Source organism: Pterocles gutturalis, unplaced genomic scaffold (assembly GCF_000699245.1).
Source record: "Pterocles gutturalis isolate BGI_N339 unplaced genomic scaffold, ASM69924v1 scaffold5967, whole genome shotgun sequence".
Taxonomy (NCBI): Eukaryota; Metazoa; Chordata; class Aves; order Pterocliformes; family Pteroclidae; genus Pterocles; species Pterocles gutturalis.
The window spans coordinates 44,091-64,066 of NW_010110052.1; the positions used below are offsets into that span (position 1 = coordinate 44,091).

Consider the following 19,976-nt stretch of genomic DNA (forward strand, 5'->3'; position numbering starts at 1 on the left):
CAAACAGTGTTAGAAAGGAATAAACTGATAAGAGTTATTTCCCTGTGTTCTAGTATGCAACATGCTAGAGACACTACTAGTATGTCAATGTATTCTCAAGATCACTTAATGCACACATCCATGCAATAAATATTAACAGTAATGAAGTGAATTTACTGATCATTATTAGAAAAATTCTGAACTCTACAAAGAAAGCATACGTATATGCTCTTCCCAGCTACCCATCACCAAAATCCAATTCTACCAAATTCAAGATGAGTAGCCTTGACTGGTAAAACCAAAAGTCTTTTTCCATAACACAAAAATACCTATCCTATTAATTAATAAACATACACAAAGTGAATTCAGTCAGGAGACTCAACTCTGTCCTCCTATTCTTTTCTTGAAAGCATTGCAAAACACATGCACTGTAAAATGTAGCACTCTGAGGATTAACCTAAAAAAACCCCAATAACTCTATAGTCATATATCCTATAAAAACACGCATTCACAATATCATCAGGATTCTAAAGACTTCAGATTACATGCTTCACAGGAAACGAGGGTCGCTCTAGAACAGTAATTTTGTTTTTCACAAAGGCTATCAGAGCTTAACTTTCTAGTTCCAAGCAGAAATCACAGCTTCATCCATGAATAAACATAATTAATTATGAAAGAAAACAATTGGGTTAATTGTGCAAGTGCTTGTAAACTATCCCTTCTGAGATGTTAGCTACCCTTGTCATTTGTATAAGTGACAAAATTAATCTTTCCAACACATCATGCATGCTTCATATAAGCTAAGCTATTTGACAGCACTAACAACGAGACTGTGATGAAGCACATTCACCAGAGCAATGTCAAGGGGACCCTCTCCTTGGCCAAGGAGTCTTGTTTATCATCACACTACTGAAATTACGATCCTCAACAGCACAGGTAGCGTGCCGCAGTCAAATCACGAAATAAAACTCTTGGAGTAGAAGGAGATGTTTTGCAAATACATCTGTATCCATCACTGCTAGTTTGTTAATTTTATTATGCCTGGTTATTTGGGTAATGATTTATAGTCATTTTATTGTACAGTATTGAACACTACTCGTTTAGCAGAAGCGTGATTGCATGCTTATGCCACCTCCACATCAAATTCACCCCAGTTAGCAACCCATAAGTGCAGAGACTTGATATTAATGACAGAACAATCACAAACTAGCCTAACTTCATCGTTCTACTGTTTCTTTTGAAGGCATGGTGCATAGCCTTGTAGGAGCAGAACAAAATGCACAATATAAAACCTTCCCACTTCTCCATCAATGGCAGAGAATCCTCAGAAAGAAAGTGAATGGCAAGTGATGCAAAGTCGTGAGTTCATTTAGCAAAACGTGGAAAGATCAACCAAATAAATATTTCAAAAAATCAAAAGTCTGGAACCACAATGTTTACCTTCTGTTGAACTTGCTGTGCAGTAGAGAGTACATGATGCTACTAAGGGCAATGATCAGGAAAAAAATGCGTTACAGTTCTATGGACTTCACCAAATTACATATTTACATGAATTTTAATAGCCAGAAGCTGTTTTTTCACATTTTCAATGTGTTTAATTCAATTTCTTTAGATGTGCCTACTCAAAAGAAAGAATTGTTTTACTGTATCTGCCAAAGACAGGCTGAAAGCACATTCGATGAGGTATAGAGACAGTCCTTTGCCTATGTTTTAGTTTTGATCAAAGAGTGAAGTTTCAAAGATTAACCATTTTGGTGGGTAACTCACTGATCCTTAATCTGTTCAGAACAGTCTGAATTTTAATTGTTTACCAAAATATTTTCAGGTAAGCTACTAGAACAGGCAAGTCCTACAAAACCTGATTTTCATAATTCAGAAGCAAGATGCATGTAGTTTACAGACAAAAAAATGCAGTGATGTTTTTAGTGTGATAAAGCTAGGCTTTTTTAAAAGAAAAGGTACTCCACATAAACCTACAGGAAAGCATTTATTACAGCTTCTTAAAGCCCAGGACCCTCAATATTGCCTCTCCCAACTTGATCTACTCTCTTTCTCCTGCCATTCCACTACCAGGTGGTCTCAGTCTTGGACTGTGTAAATTTCAAGTAGGTTTTGGTGTTTCTGGATATTCTGACTACCTTGTTATAGATTGTAAATCAGCCAGTATAGCTGTAGGATTGTACTCAGTTATCTTTGCAACCCTTTTTCTTTTAAGAAACATTAAAAATCACTGCTGCATGCATCAGGCTCTCCAAAACAAAGGAGTAAGAAATAATACGAGGCTCCTGTTTGAAGTCCTGAGGCTTTTGTTCTTTAAAGCTTAATGAAATGAAGGGAGGGGAGACACACTTCCACGGGCCAAAGATACCAGAAAGCATCTTTACTGACACATTGCAAAAACCTGACAGTACATGTATGCTTTTGTATTCAGATTTACAAATACGCAAAGAAGGAAACAGCAGGACATCAGTGAAACCGCAGGAAGTGGTCTAACTGCTAATGGTCTAATGCTGGACTGTCAAGTCCGGGGAATTAAAATAGTCTTTTAATTTCCACAGATCAGCATCCCCAATGCAGTATATTCACATATCCAATAGCCTTAGGATATTTATGTAAATCCTTTAGATAGCAGAGATGAGAGAAAAAGGAGCAGGCAAGCTAACTGCCAGCTGCCAATTCACTGAGCAGAGAGAAACATTTAAGATAACTGGGCTGCACACAGCAGACTTTGCATGTAAACTACTACAGCAAGAGCTGCGGGAGGGAGGAGGGCATACTCTGAAGCAGTCCCTCTGGCCCATTCAAAGTGGAACAGAGAAGCTGGGATCTAGCAGGGGCAGAGGTTTTGCCCGAAGAGCCTGCAGGACATGATGCAGCAGGCTTGAAAAGGGAAATAGCTTAATAAGGAAGATGAAGATCCTTGAAGGAAAAGAAATGCACCATTTTTAAGGTTGCCACTATTTCAGTACTGCAGGGCACACGTGCTGACTCTAAATAACTACACCCTACCTACGCAGCAAGTCAGCCCTCAGCTCTGATAAACGCATGATGATTTATATCACACATTGAGCTGGATGTAGGGATCAGAAGTGTTGCGGATCTGTAGGGTTATGCCACAGGTCCTCTTCTGCTCCATGATCCTACACACCAAAGCTAAACTGTAGCATCCATTTTCCAACCAGTTGCATTGGGAGCAGGCAGTGTGTGCTGTTTGGGCAGGTACCCAATAGTGGAGCCCTATGGCCACACGTTTGGGCAGGTCCCCTGTAGTGACCCCAACCAGGAGACCATCATACATCAAGGAGCTGGTGACTCATGTAACCGTGAACCTGAGCAGGCCCAGGCCTGTGCTGTCTGTCCAGTGTGGCTTCAGTTTGGACAGAGGACAAACCCAGCCAGCCTGTAGTAACCACAGTGCCTGCAGGCAGCTCTGGCTCTGTACTGGTGATTCCGCTGCCTGCCTGGCCTCATATTCATCTAAAAGTGCAGCAACAAGTTCTCAGAAGAACCTACATTCTGTTGGACAGTAGAAATTATTATTAGAGGAGATTTCTTGCAAGAAAATAATATAATACCTTGAATGACCAAGAAGAGGGAACCTCTCCACAGACAGGGTCTATGCAGCACCATGGGAAAACCCATCCGGGCTCCATCTGATGCTGCATGAACACAGGGTACCCACCCAGCATCTGAAGGCACATACAATTCACTTGCTATCTGTATTCTTCTTTTTATTTTACCTTACTAAATTAGCTATTTTATTAAGCTATTTGTTATCAGACCTTTGTTACTGACATCCAGAAAGAGCCCTGCACTGTCTGTCTTACCTCACACCCCGGTGCAAAACATCCTCTGCCCATCCCATCCCACCGCCTGCCTGTGCGCCCTCCCTCACTCTCATTGCATGAAGCCTCACAAGCTCCCAGAAAAGGCCAAAGGGATTTATGCAAGGAAATGGGAGAAATACACATGAATCTTCTGATATTTTATCTTACACATTAGCCTCTTAGACCTAAAGACCGTACCTACTTCCTACTTGATAGTAAATCCAATTATGCCCAGTCCTCCTGTGCAGAAGCCGCTGCCAGTAAGCTTCTAATGTACAAACTAAACGCTCCCGAGTACGCTGCCGAAACCCAAGACCAGCTGGATGCTTGCTTTCTAAGAGGATTGCATCCTCCCTGAGCAGCGGTTAACAAAGTGGTTCAGACACAGCCCATTCAGTGAAAGAGAAGCTGCCATTTTTGCCAAAGAACATGCATTTTATAGCACAGGTATTGATTTCTCCCTAAAGAGATAACACACCTACTATTCAATCAGGGTTTTTTAAAAAATAATTATTTCCATTTGAGCACTTTTGCCTCTACAGCGCTGCCTTTCTATTTTTTGTTCACATGTATAAACACAGGTTCCTAAGCCAAGGGTGGAGGGTAGTGGGCTGCCAGTCTGCCCCCCCAGCATCAGCAGGCTAAAGGTGCTCCATACTGGCCTTGCTTGTACCAGAAGCAGGCTGATGCCTAGATTCCCACCTGGTAACACAGTGGTGACAAACTGGAGAAGGGAAAAAGCTGGCTTCCTTTCCTGGGTTCACTAGAAGTTGACAGAAGCTGCTGTCCCTCGTTCTTGACCACAGGATAAAGGGGCTGAAATGTCTTCACAGATAAATCTGTGCCTCTGCTAAATCAAGGGTCCCCTGGAGACACAAAGTATTCAGACAAATGGACAGGGAGAGTAATCACAATTAAAAACACTGACTACAATTCACCTGCATAATTCACCTGCTCATCTCTTGGTTTTTTTGTATATGGTGGTTCTTAAACTACTGCTCCTGCCATCTTACTGTGAGACACCTTCCCTACTGCAATAGTTTCACCCTTTCCTCCTGACATTCAATCCTTAACGTCTGCTCTTGCAATGCATTATCACATGTATCACAAATATCTTGCATTCTACCATTTATTTAAATAAATGCCATTTATTTAAACAAAACAAGAATAGGACACTTCAAAGGATGTACTACATTTACTGACAACTTAAGGAACGCTCCCTCACTTAATGGTGGAAGAGAAGTAATTTGTTTCACTTTGCTCCAAATGTCAATTTAGTGGAAATATCTTTTATTTAAGTTTTGAAAGGCCATCAGACAGAGGGAACAATGTACTGTTGTATCTCCAGCCATCAGAGAAAGGAAGAAAAGAGAGGTATCTGTGCATGTGGCATTTCTTTGAAGTTGCTGTACATCTTCAAAGACACTCTACATTACAAAAGCACTATTTTCTTTTCTATCACTACGACAAATACATGATGCGTAATTATGTGGAAAGAGTCAGCCTACATGATTGATACTTCCTTGCAGTTATATCTCAATTCATATTGGTGGGTAGAGGAAAGAGAAGGAGTTGCATTTTCATATGGTGAGGGAAAGGCACATTTTTATTGAATAGCTGTACACTGTACATTAAAAATGCACTGACTTTCTATGTAACTATGCAAGTTATAACTTGATTATACACACAAAAATAAGTATTTGGTATGATCAAAACATAGCATTCAAACAATTAAGTTACTTCAAAAATGCAGCATCAAAATGGTATGGGATTTTGCTTTTATGAGAACATACAAATTTGACTTTAAATAAGATACCTAAGCTGTTTCCTGCTAAAAACACCCCATATTGATATAAACTTCAAGTCATTCAATGAAAAAGCACAGCTAGTGGAAAGCCAGCACTGATTGTAATTCACCTGCTCATCTCTTGGTTTTTTGTACATGGTGGTTCTTAAACTACTGCTCCTGCCATCTTACTGTGAGACACCAGAACCTGAACAGCTGGAAGCAGTCTTCCCTGAAAGCCCTGCATACACCGCACATACACAAAAGGACTACTGTGCTTTCGTGTAATTTAATATCTTACATCTCTTGTACCTGTTGGGATAATCACATTGCGTGAATTGGTTAGGAGAATTTTAGTGCAACACTGATGTCCCACCTACTCACCTCACTACACCGTCCTCCTGCTAGTCCTTGTAGGATTACTTTCACAGCCCAGAGATGCCAACTTTGGGAGTGCTTTTGCAACAGTAGCATCTGGACCCCTGGCACACTCCTCTTTGAGCTGTGCCAGCTCGGCAATTGCCTTAAGGTACATCAAATGGTCAGAAAGCTAATAAGACAGTTCACTATCCTGGACATCAGTTATTCTCTGTCAGCAATCTTCAGATTCATCCTCGCTCTTCCTTCAAAGCATCTGGTATCTTGGTACCTGCTTTTCTTACACGTAAAGGTCAACGCATTGTCTCTATGTTTCAGAAGCCTGATAAGCTTCTGATTTTGCTAAGCAAATAATTTTTGAAAACATTTCTTTCATAGCTGGGAAAAAAAGGTAGAGAGTGGAAGGAAGTGGGAAGGAAACTCATTTCAGACAGTAAATCCCTTGAGGTATCCAACTGGAACTGCAGACAAGCATTCTAAACAGGCGTTCAGTATCAGCAAGGGACACTTCTGCTCTTGAGTATTCATTCCCCTGGAGTGAGGCTGTGTACTTTGCCTTGCAGAATCAGCAGAAAATTGCAGCTGAGCTCTTTCTGAAATACATTTTCAACAGTTTCACAGGTAGCCTCAAGACACACTTTTACACAGATTTGTTCCTTTACAAAGGCACTTTGACAAAATGAAAACGACACTACTGGCAACCAGACACATCCTTATTAATAGATAGAGCTACCCACATTCTAACCTGCCTCAGACCTGGTCAAGTAGATGCTATTGAAGATTCTATCACACAACACAACTATCAGCTCCATCCTCCTCTTCACTGTACACCTGACAGACAGATTTCAGAGTGAGATGCAATTTAGATCCAAGTAGGAAAGGGCACACATCTAATGGCCCTCTTAATTCCCTGCCCATTGTGCCAGCCATGCTTCTACTAGGGATGAGATTCCCCATGGAAATCAGAAGCCTTATATCAATTCAATATATTTTCTCTCTTGCCAACATTGTGTCAATAAGGACTGAAAACAGGCTTGTAATATATATATGTGTGTGTATATATATATATATATGAACTACCTTAATGCTTTTGGTGCAATATATTCAACATACAACTCAAACACCAGCTTTTAAGTCATTGCATCTGAAAGTCATGAACAGTTTTCTAGTCACTTGGTAATAAAACACTTGAAATTCAAGCTCAGAAACAGGGTTTTCCCCTTGGAATATTAAAGTAAATTTTTAAATGCTATTTCTGGCTGAAAAATTGAGGTTTTTCTTAAGTTGTAGTTTCTAGAAAATAGATTATTTCTGACCGTATTCTTCCCCCCTCCCCCAATAAACATCTTCGGTAGTAATTGTATCAACTTCTCTGAAACCAGCATGTCTCAACCTGAAATTTTAGATTCACATTTTATCTGTAACTCATATCTACATTTCTGTTATACAGACTTTATTCAATTACATCATTAAATGTAAATAATTTAAGAAAGGACATTCTCAGAGATATCTTTGTTAAATGTCAGGTTATCAGGATGCTGAAATAAACACAAACTCTATTCTATTGCAAACCAAGATATTTAAATTTTCGATTTCTACATAACTTGATGGTCCCAAAGCACTTCAGACATCAACAATGCTTCACTAGCCTCTAACAAACTAGGAAGGAATAAAGTATTATGCTGCAGTACACACTTTCTGAGCTTCAAGTTACAGATTTCAGGCACCAGAAGGATTAGAAATTGATATAAATTATTTGTACAACTGAAATCAATAAACAGATAAACAGAGGTGGAAGAAGCTATTCATGTCTGAATGAAAGGACAGTAGTGCCTAGCAGAAACACAGCACAGAGGTGTGCTCAGCTGCAGTAGCAGACAAGGCCAACCAAAGATTATCAAAAATTAGTAGGAAAAGCTGCCATTAAACCTATCCAGACAAGTCCAAATAGTGTATAGCTGTGCAGAAATGCAGCCTCCACGTCATTACCAATTACTCTGAAACATAGCACAGTATACCAAGACATCTCTTGCTCCAGATGCAGGAGTAAGCTATCCCCAACCTTGCCTTTTTAACTTCTCCTGAAAAAGGTAGAGTAACTGTACCCTTCTGTACCTTTTCATCTCCTACCAAAAATCCAGTGTCATAGTAAAGCCAGTGGAAGGGGATATATGCCTTTCCCTCAGTATCTCACTCTGGTTCAAGCAAAATTTGTTTTAACAACTGATGAGGGTTACCTCACACTAATGCATCTGATCATGACCTACAGCTGAAGCTTAGGCTCATGTTCACTGCTCACCCACAGTCAGTGATGTCCATGTGAAGGAGGGGACAGATGTGCACACAGGTCACATCTAAAACTACCTCAGGTTTTCCTCCAGTTCCTGCAAGCTGGAGCCCTAGAAAGTTAGTAGACTGCTTAAAACTAAGTTGGTATTCAACTACTTCAGCTCAACCATTAGTAACTTGTTGGACAAGGCCCCCTGGTAGCTTCCCAGACATGGGCCAAGTTTTGAAAGTCAAGGAGAGTTGTGAAGACTAACTAGCAGCTGGCCAGACTCCCCATCCACAGCACACTATGGATGACTATTTGCACGGTGACACCATCTGTGGTATGAATTTTCTTCTGTTTTCATATACTGAAGATAAACAATGTCACCTTGAGGAATTAAAGAGAGTCTTTGGTAACCCATACAATGTGCAAGGATAGGCACCTTTTGTAAGGTAATTCACACATCCAAGGAATTATTTTGGTCTCAAACAAAAACCTTTCCTGGAAGGACCATTAACCCAAATTCTGATTCAGAAAAGTTTTAAGAGTACCTAAAGAAAGTAAAATAAACCTATTTTTGCAATGGACCATAACAAAGTAACAACATGTTTATATCAAGTTTTAGTCATATTTTCGAAGTGACAAATGTCTCAGGCATTTCCATTTAAAACAATCCAACATATCATAAAAAAGAAAGACACCAGTCCATAAGGCACTCAGTAACACTTAGTTCCTTTAAAGATAAATTTATTATTATGAATAGCACATCCTATCTTACAGAATTAGGGAAAAGTAAAATTCAAGCAAGACCTGTGAAATTAAACTAATAGTCCTCCCCACAGAATCAAAGATGACTGATCATCCTTTCCATATGTCATTTTTGTTGCATACACATCAGTAAATTCTTTGATAATGCATCTGTCATTCTTAATCAGAATTTGATCTAAAATATTAATTCTGTGCCCAAGATTGACTTGACTTGTCTCTCAGAGACTTGTCTTGAACCTTCCGCTTTGAAGAGGCCAGTGGTATAAAACAACACAGTAAATCTCTGTTCAGATAGACAGCAATTAAACATACTTCACAGGAAGAGATTCAATTAGTTTTTAATGCTGCCATGATTTAAAGATCTTAATTAACATCAGTTTTATTTCCCAAAGGAAAACAGCTGCTCTCGGTGACAAAGCATTTTTTGGAGCACTCCATAAACTGAAAGCAGAACTGAACAATACCATGTGCACTCACAGCAAAGCTTTCAAAAAAGCCTTTCAGGGAGAAAAGAAAAAGGAAAAAGCAGTTTTAACTGGATAAGACTGAAGGGTGAGCAGGTCGGTAACTGCTCCATACACTAGAATAGAGCTCTCACAGACACGCAAATCACTACAGATTTCCAGCCCTGGAAACACTAACACCAGGCAGCACAAATTCTAAAGATTCTGAACTTCTTTTCTGGATGCAAGGTGTTTTGTTTGTTTTTCATTGGAATTTAAATCACAGAAGAAACAATACTTAGTTTAGCTCTTATATACACATAAATAAGAACAGATCCTATTTCCTGACCCTATAGGGACTTATATCTCCCAAGGAGTGCTAAAACAACTCAGCAAAGAAAAAGTCTGTGAAAATTACCATGCAGTCTATACATAGCTATATTGTCAAAAAACTTAAGCAAATAATCCTCAACAGAAAACTAAATGTAAGGAATAGACTTTTTAAAAAAAAACCTACTTAAAAATTATGGTAAGAAGTAGAAGTTAATTGCATAGAGTTTTAGTGCAAAGTTTCAGTCAGATAAACACTAGCATTTAAAAAAAAGACTGAAGAGACCAAATTTCTGTTGTTGCACCCCACTGAAATACTGAAGTGATAAGACAAGCAATCAGGTAAAATATATATATAGCTTTTACAGACACTTACTTGAACGGTGTGAACAGAAATGACAGTGTTGTTTCCTTTTTCTGACTCATCTTAACCTGCATAAAAAAGCATCAAACTATTATATGCAAGTTGCAACAAGACTAACAATTGTACCAGGAATTAAACTAAGAACAGAGGAGTTCTAAGATTTTGGAAAAGGAACGAAATAAAACTATTGATATATTGTGCGGGAAACTGGGTGTTATACTCCTGTATGCGTAACTCCCTCAAGTTCCTGGAAACCCAGACCTTCTCTAAAGTAAGTAAAAAAAAAAAACACTGCCCAGACAGTGATTTTCACAGGAGGACTTCTACAGTTTGCAGGATAAAGGGGAGATACAGCTAGAAGTGCTACCAGACTTCAGTGACAACCTCCTTTGACGAAACCAGTATTATTTACACCAGACAGGAATGGTATACTGTGGCAATACTGCTGAAATAATGCTGTTAGATCAATTAACCTGTGCATGGATAAAAATAGGAAGTTTTGATGCTATCAGAGCCACTTTGCCCAAAGCCCTTCAAAACATCTTTAAGGCCTCTGCAGCAGCCTGACTTGAGTCTGGCTGTCAGCGTAAAGCGCAGACAGGAACTTCCCCAAGCGCACTGCTCCTAAAACCTGACAGCTTGAAGTAGCAACCCACATGTCTCATACTATCCATCCAAGGCAACATCCTCTCCAGGGAGTACAAACTGTGGTCAGGTCAGTCCATCACCGGAAAAGTAAAAACCCATTTCGCATGTCTAAGCCAGTGTGCCACTTCTGCTTCAGGAAAGAAATGCAAAGGAAATTCACATGCGATCGTTCTAAAACAATGCCAGGAATGAGACAGCCAACAAGAAAATAGATAATTTAGCACTACAAGATGTCAGAATACAAACAAATTTAAAGAAGGACCAGAATTTTTCTTTTTTTAAATACTCCCTGAGACACCAATTTAACTGAAAAAGACCTGAGTCACATCCTTAATTCTTAGAGCAGAGGTCTTCCAGCACGCTTCAACTTCACAGCCAGCCAGCCACTTCCCCTGCCACATGCCAGCTTTCCACCATAGATTTGGAAGTGACTCTGCTGTTGACACTGCCAACCTGGAATCCACACAAACAACACTCAGGAACCTGGCATTCAAGGGACAGAAGGTGCTGACAGTGCCTCTTGAAGGTACTTTCAGGCTAGTTCCTTGTTCCACCATCATCACACAGATTTCCTGACAGGGCAACAGTTCCCTCCCTCAGCTTCCTGTCTGTGGAAAAGATGGTTTTCCCTCAGAGCATTTATATGTTTTGCCAAAACCGAGATTTTTGGATTTGGGACTGTTTCTTATCCTACAGTTGAAAAGCATTTAGTGAAACATAACCTTTTTTTGTTTGGACCACATACGTGTTCTCGCAATATGATAATATCTGATATTAGATTAATCCAGACAGAGTAGTGAGAGATGAACACTTGCAGAGCAAAAAGCAAGTATGACAGCGTTAGCTAAGAGTTAATTAGGCCACTAATTTAATTTCTTTAATGGACAGGTGCCTGTTACCTTTTTGATCTGTTTCTGTACCTATCCTGATTTAGAGCCTTGCCTCCTAGCCCCTATTGCAAAAGCAGTATTTCCCTTTTCAGGTATCAGCACTTAGATTCTACCAACATACTGCAAGTAGGTTTACTTTAACATCGATCAGCTTCAGCATTTAAGTTAAGAATCAAGAAAAAAAAGTTACTCATTCTCCTTAAAAGAAGTTGTTTATTAAAGTCTTTCGAACTCCTTCAGATATGGTTCACAGCTAGTCAAGGAACATCACCCAGTATGCACATTCAACTTCAGTCCTCTGAGGTACAACATGCTATATACAGCATATGTCCCAGTACAATTGTTTTACACATAGCAACAACTATTATTCAAAGAAACATTTTTCTTTACCATATGTTTAATTACCTTAAATTGCTCAAGAATCTGAACAGCATTGGTAAACATGCTCTCTGCTTTGAAATGAGCACTATTGTTCAGATATTCCAGAGGCAGAGTTCCCTGGGGAAGAAAAATAAATACATAAAAAATTTTAAATGAAGAAAAAGAAACTTCTCTAACTGAATCGCAGGCTGAATGAACAGTAAGAATACTTTAAATTACTGCTGAAATAACTACTGTAACTTCTTTGAAAATATTCTTCTTACATCATTCTCAACCATCATAGGAACTGTTCGTAATATCTCAGCTCCTAAAGCTTATTAACAGAAGCTGTTATTAAACTATATAGTAATACAACCTCAACCTCTACACAGAAACCATTTCTGAGATATCTAAAAGTCTTCCATCCAAATCCTCACCTGGGCCTGACTCACCAAGTACTTGTGATGGGAAAGCAGCAGTTCCCATGCCACCCTATGTTGGGTGGCTTTCCTCGCATGACCAGCAAAGAGTGCAGGACAGGGGGACAGAATTTAGGGCACAGTCTCCAGAAGAAATATTTCAAAAAACGTTCTGTAATTATGTGTTTTAAATGTGAACTAAGCAGCATGAAAGCATACTAGTGTAATGCTAATTGTCAATAGATATTTATGAGACCACCTTTGGACTACGTAATAATATACAAAATACATTAAAAGAAAAAGCCATCTCACAGTGCGGGCACTCATTGTTCACCAAATTAAAAGTATAATATACCATCTGAAGAAAGTACACTAGCTTAAACAGAAAGTAATTAAACTTTAAATTGCAGACACCAGCATGTTTACAGACTCAGCTTTCATGATCAAAATCAAGTGTTACTTAAACCATACTGCATTTTTACCATCCCTAAAAAACAAACTAACAAAAAACACTTGTGTAGCTCGAGTATAAAGATGCAGATTATAAAAGGATCAGCTGCCTTTCCAATTGAAAGCACTATATAATATATAAAAAGATTGAGTTTATACTCCAAACTGAAGACACATACACATAAAGCTAAAACCACAAGCAGTTTCCATACCCTATAGCACTTTTCCAAATCTACAATCTTTTCCCCCACATGCCTCAAGTCTCATTGACAACAGCTCTTCCTCTATGGTCAGTAGATTTCTATAATATGGAAAAATACGTGTACTTCTTACCACAGAATTCAGGGGGAAAGGCACACCGATAAGGGAAGCCATCAGTGGTGCTATATCAGCCTGCGCAAACAGAAGCATTCCCATTTTAATATAATTCCAGGTTCTAGAGTTAATAAACGTAGTTTAATGTATCTGCATTTCCAGAAGTAAATGGCATAATATTGTGAAGTAATGACATACAACTCTCCTTTATGATGGTTTTTTGTTTGGTTGGTTGGGTTTTTGTTTGGTTGGGTTTTTGTTTGGTTGGGTTTTTTTGGTTTTGTTTTGGGTTGTGTTTTGTTTTTTGTTTTTTTTTGTTTTGTTTTTTTAAGATTCCAGTAGTCATGGCATGATTAGATTCAAAATGTGAGACTCCACTACTGATAAAGCTTCCAAAATACATTTGGTTTAAAGAGCTAATATAAACCCCCACAGTATTTATTCACAGGAATTCAGTACCTCCTTCCCTGTACTCAAAGAGGCATACCACTTTTTATGACTATTTATACCACAGAAAGAACAAATTTCATATTTACAGTTTTATGCAGCACAGCAAACATACTGCTCTTCACAACACTGTGTTTCCATGGTGCCGATTAGTCACCTTCTCCCCTTCAGAGGGGAATTCTGCACTTTTATTTGTGTCCAGTCAGCCCTCAAGAAGGCCCTTCAATCTACACCCAGGCATCTCATAAAATAAGTTACCATTACCTTCTACTTGTGATGATAAACACTGACTCTCACAAGGTTTATATTTTCCTTTAATACAAAACTATGCACCAAAATTCTTTGCTTCTCTAGCACACACCTGAAGAAACTACACTGAAACAACAGGCACTGCTCCACCCTCAGATCTACTGTGCAAGAGCAGACTCCAAACCATTATTTGTAGAGGAAATACACATGTACTGTAACAGTAATCAGAAGTTTAGATGGCTATTTTTACCCATAGTCCCACATGTACCGCAGGACAAAAGCTCTGTCTTTGGGGACTCCGTTACCCAGAACAAAGCAACACCCAAGACTCTTCTACACAATCTCAAAATAACATTCCCATAACTCCTGCCAACTTTCAGAAGAAAATGCATCTCTAATTTTCTATCAGGGTTTTGCTGAAAGCAGTTGATCCAGAATATTCCCAGTTTCAACCTTCTGGCACAAGTTTATTTCCTTTGTTTGAGCAAGTTTGAAGTCTGTTATTCATATATTGGGTTTCATGGGATGACAGGAAGCAAGAAGCAAACAAGCTTCAGGTGCACACATGTACGTGTGGTATCATCATGATTAAAAAAAGCTTGGCTGATTTAGTACCAAGGGTTAAGTTGCCCACTTTTTTTCTTCCTTTACAGCACAAACTGTCTAAACTGCTAAGTAGTGCGGCCATAATTACAAATCCTGTTGAAAAAAACCACAGTTTAACAGTATAGCGAGAATTTGTTTTGATTCAATAACAATAGCAACTTCTGGAAAAAGTGATAAAACACAGACATGGGAAGAGAAAGCTCTGAAAAACTACACTGTGAACATACACATGGCTAACTTAAGTGCAGCAAAAGCATAAAGCAGATTCTCACAAGCTTGGGAAACACGGTCATCAGACCACGCTTTCTTTGTGTTTCGCTGGGAACCTTCACAGGAGGTACCGAGGAGCTGTAAGCTCAGATCCAGAAGGTTTTCAAAGTAGAAAATCACAGAATCATAGAATGGCCTGGGTTGAAAAGGACCTTAAAGATCACTTAGTTTCAACCCCCCTGCTGTGGGCAGGGTTGCCAACCACTAGAGCAGGCTGCCCAGTGCCCCATCCAGCCTGGTCTTGAACACCTCCAGGGATGGGGCATCCACAACTCCTCCGGGCAATCTGTTCCAGTGCTTCACCACCCTGACAGTGAAAAATTTCCACCTAAATAGAGGGGAAAGCACCACAAGTTACTCCTAAAGGTGTGCAAAACCAAATCCCACTCTTAAAACACACTAGGTGCTATTCAAGTGACTTTTGGGTAACTGGCACTGAGTTTAAGGAGTACCTGGAACATTATACTGCACTCTTTCTACAAAGGCATATGATCACGTAACCAAAAATGGTGTGATAATGCATCTTCAGGAGAGAAAGTTGTACGTAGGTGCCATGCATTAACCAGCAAGTTAAACTTTTTCATATTATGTTCAGTATAGGTGCGGTTCCTGCAACTCTTTAAGTAACACATTCCAGGGAAACACCACGTGTGGTCAGCCATTAGTATTACTTCAATTAGTTTAAATCATACAAAATTCATAATTTAAGGTGAAAATTTATGAGCTATTAAATTAGGTATGTTTGATACCTGATTGACATCCAGCCTCTTCAAGTTCTCCAGTTTCCATTCTGCAAGAAATAACAGAGCACATAAACAGCTAATCTATAAAGATTTGAAAGGGATAATGCAGTTGACATTTAATGTCTTAGTGCCGTTTCCCGCAAAAGTGTTGTTATTAAAGGAAATTATAATTTGGCTTTAGGATGCTAGCTCAAGAGAGGTTACAGATGAAACTCAACAGGCAGGAACAACAAAATGCATTCATTTCAGTTCATATTTTCTTTTATCCATCAGGACAAATTGCTGCCTGCAATTGTGACCCAGATCAGTTGAAGAAAGTCCAAGATTTTTATTTTTTCAGCACAGCATAAAAAGTGATGTTTTACCTCCTGTGCCAACTAGAAGATTCAAACTCAGGTTTAGGAGAAGGGCTGTTAAATCTCTTCAATAGTTTCTAAAAAAGGTTAACCCAAGGCCCCCGATATACTGGTACAGAGTGGTACAAACATACTTCATGTCTGCCATAAGCAATACCGATCAAGAGCAAGCTCAACGGAAAAGTTCAACAATTTAGCAATCAGAATAACTACAACGAAGGCAGAGACAAAGCCAAACGTACAAGACCCTAAAGCTGTGGTGCACCATACAAAAAGCTGGTTTAAAACAGTATTTTCCTACTCTCCATTAGCCTCTAAGGAAATAAAGAGGAAATTGCCTGTTTTCTTTGGGGGTGGAGAGTTACTTAAAAACAGAGTTTTGCAGGGTTTGATTTTTTTTTCATGTCTTCTTTTCCTAATGTTCAAATTCCCTGCCCCGCTACCCACAGCAATAATATGAGTAGGAAAAAAGAACAAAAAAACCACAAAACACCCAAAAACAACAACACGCAGTTTTATTCAAACTTAAAAAAAAAAAAATCAGATACACAGGAAAACACAATAGGGGCTAAAACAGACTTGCTGATACAGTACTTAAATTACTGTCAGTGAGCTACCTAGAGCAGATCTCAAGTACAGCAATAAAGTCATTGGGGGCACCTACCCTCAACTTGGGAACCAAATTTAATGTTAGCAACAGTACACACAAAAAGCTAAACAGGCCAGTCACCACCCTGCTAATGGCGCTTGCTGAAATGGCACTGCAGAAACAGGACAAATGGAAGCAGAAGTCCACCTAACACCTCAGACCATTAACAGTGCAGCCAGGTTGCCCAAAATTATCCTTTGGGTTTATGTGAAGTAGAGGTTTAAATGCACCACAAACAGGCTTCATGAAGAATACCAGTAAATCACCGCTCACAGGTCTGGCTCAACCTCACTTATATTCTCCAAACAGGTACTCAATTCCTAGACCATAACACCCTTTCTCCAGCTTTTGATACACCCTGTCTGTGCCAGACCCAAACCTGTCTCAGATGAAAACAGCCCAAGACAGGAAACACCCACATTTGCAGCACTGCATGTACCAAACTTATTTTCAGTGATTAGTTCATCCCACCACAAGCTTCAGGGGTCTGAGTACAGGTCCACTCCACTGTTACATGGTCCCAAGAGCACCCTGAAGAGCAGCCATGCACCTTAACAGCAGCAAGACATACAGTTACACCGAGTTCCCATGGCAATGCAGGGAGAGGCATTATCAGCATTCATCAGGAATTTTGTTAAAGTCACACCAAAATTAACAAGTTTTCTTCCTTTTGCTTCCCAGAAAAGGAAATGCGTTTATATTTCTAGAGATACAGACAGACTCTCACCCATATTCCTATTACATAAATGCATTGTTTTGTTTTCCTGTAAATAACATTTTCCAATGAAGAATGTTGGAAAACTGTTTGTCTACACACACACAACGAGCTCAAGGTAGAAAGAAACTATAGCTCTGCCAGCTCTAGCTTTGTCAGAAGCTTTTACATCTCTGCTTCCCCTACTCGGATATTCCCAAAAGGCACAGAGCTGAAAACATCTGCCTTGGACCAGGAGCTGTGAGCCCAGGAGCTCCCAAGGACTGGGACACACCTGCAGACCAGCCATTCCAAGCTGTACTGCCGGGAGCGGGACACCTTGGGTGTACATGCTGCCCACGCTGGTTTACAATTCCCGTTCACAGTCTAGGCTTCCTGAACAGTGCTCAGTTCAGTTTTCCACCCGCTTGATAGGGTTGGTTTTTTTTCTCTTTATCCTCCCCTGCTTTTACTACAGCCCACTGGGCAATTGGATGTAAACAGTCCAAGGGAAACATCAGGGAAGCACTTGTTCAAGAAGAAAGAGGCTGAGGATGAGGCTACATGAACCAAAGCAAATCTCACATAAAATATCACAGAAACAAAAATAGTGAAGGGGTACACTGAGCTCCCTCAGCTGCAGAGAACCAGGATGAGCATCCTCCAAAACAGGGTATGTATAGATGAAAACCACCACCCCATGTCCTTCTGCTGCAGAAGGCTGTGCCTTCACTTTACAAGCTTCTCTGGACTTGCACCCCAAGGCCACTCAGCCGAGCCTGCACTAAGCAGCCAGAGAGCAGCTGCATATTCTCGTTCTTTTTGAAGAAGGGTCAAGCCAATAGCCAAATGGGTAATACTTCACATTGCCCACAGGATCCATGGCTACCATCACAAATCTTTCCAAGATTATTGCACGGCCAGGCCTGAGGGACAGTGGAGGACAGGTGATGGGACTGATGAGGAGAAGGCTGTAATTCCAGAGCAAACACTGTGACCTTCTGGCCATCAAAGGAGCACATTAATCTTTCCATGACAAACTGGACAGTCCTGCCTGTTGGCATCACCTTTGGGGGTATTGACCCTTGATGGGAATGATGATAAGAGACAATTCACTGAGCTGCCTACAGCCTGCTTGCATTGAACAGAACATAAGAAGTTTTTCAGCATTAGAAATATTCTGCTGTTTCCATGAACTCCTAACTCTGAAAAATTAGAAAGGCTTGTCAATAGATGCAAGAACTTGAACACTGGTGCATGCAATCGCAAATGTAAGTCGGACACCCACATACATCAGTGACACAGCAGTCTTGGAAACACTCTCCTGTACACAGCCTCAGCTGCATTTGTATGGAGCAGGAAGGGCAAATTCAAGGAACTTTTCAAGAGACTTCTTTTAAGAATCTTTTCTTTCATATGTTAGCTTTGTAAAAATATCTGGGATTGTAACTTAATGGAGTAGCTGAACTGTATTGACCTGTGAAGGTGCCAAGTTCCATTTCAACAATTTTTTCTTTATTTTTAAGCTACATGGCCTACTTGAAGCTATAATGTACTACCATAGAGAGAACAGTCACTTTTTAAGATACTTATTACTCTATGTCCTGGTTTTGGCTGGGACAGAGTTAACTTTCTTCACAGTAGCTAGTGTGAGGCTGTGTTTTGGATTTGTGCTGAGGAGAAGGCTGATAACATACTGATGTTTATAGTTGCTGCCAGGACAGTCAAGGACTTTTCAGCTTCTCTGCTGTGCCAGTGTCTGCAGGTGCAGGAGAAGCTGGGAGGGAGCACAGCCCCACCTGCCAGCCTAGGGTTCAACCTTAGGTTTAGGACTGAGATCCAAACTGGCCAATAGTATATTCCATATCATGCACATCACACCCAGTATATACATGAGGCTCTGTCTGGAAGTGTCCTCTTGCTCTGAGTCATCCCCTCTCGCTCTGGGTCATCTCTCTCCAGGTGGTCTCCCTCTCAGAGCCATTTCGCTCCCTTGGTCAGCTCTTGGTCTCGGATGCTCAGGCTCCTATCTCCTTTCTGGAACTGCAGTTTTGGGACTCTCCCTGCTCCGGGATAGTTAGCCAGGAACTGGCTAAACCTTGGTCATTGGGTGGTGAGCAGTTGCGCTGTGTGTCACTCATTTGTATATTTATATATATTATTATCACTATTATTTTCAGTTTTGTTCCAGTTCATTCTTCTTATCTCAAACCCACAACTCTGTTTTCCCTCTATGGCTTTAATTCTCTCCTCCATCACTGGGGAGGGTGAGCGACTGGTTGTTGTGGTGCTTGGCTGCTAGCCAGGGGTAAAACCACGACACTCAAATAGAGAGTAAAACTCACAAGCTACTCAGAAAGACTTAAACTTCCAACAGAGGTTATCCCTAGCAATTAAGAACCTGTAAAGATACTGTCTAAACAGACCAACAATACGCTCAACAGCTGGAAAGCTGTAGAACAAGTCCAGAAGGAAGGAGGAGTTTCTGATATTTGCTTCTCAGTTTTTGGTTGTCTGATTGTTGGTTTTTGTTTTTAAACCATGAAAAGGAAAATATGAAGTAGGCACAGCACGGTGCAGCCACATTCCCTCCTTTAAGAAAATAAACGTTTCCTAACGGATAACAGCCCAAAAGCTTTCCCTATTGTGTACCTGGAAGTCAGCTCAATACTCATCTTCTTTTAAATGCTCTCACATAATTTTCATCACTACTTGAAGTCAAATGCTGAGGTT

At 40.0% G+C, this 19,976-nt stretch overlaps 1 protein-coding gene across 1 annotated transcript in view; it reads right to left on the bottom strand.

Moving 5' to 3' along the window:
* PIGN (phosphatidylinositol glycan anchor biosynthesis, class N) overlaps positions 1-19,976 on the bottom strand; it is a 79,780-nt gene that overhangs the window by 40,202 nt on the left and 19,602 nt on the right. Inside the window, exons 8-11 of the mRNA XM_010073179.1 lie at positions 15,551-15,591; positions 13,248-13,307; positions 12,091-12,183; positions 10,160-10,215 (exon numbers count right to left, since the gene is read on the bottom strand). Coding sequence (XP_010071481.1) covers positions 10,160-10,215; positions 12,091-12,183; positions 13,248-13,307; positions 15,551-15,591 — 250 coding nt within the window. The remainder of the gene's footprint in view (positions 1-10,159; positions 10,216-12,090; positions 12,184-13,247; positions 13,308-15,550; positions 15,592-19,976) is intronic.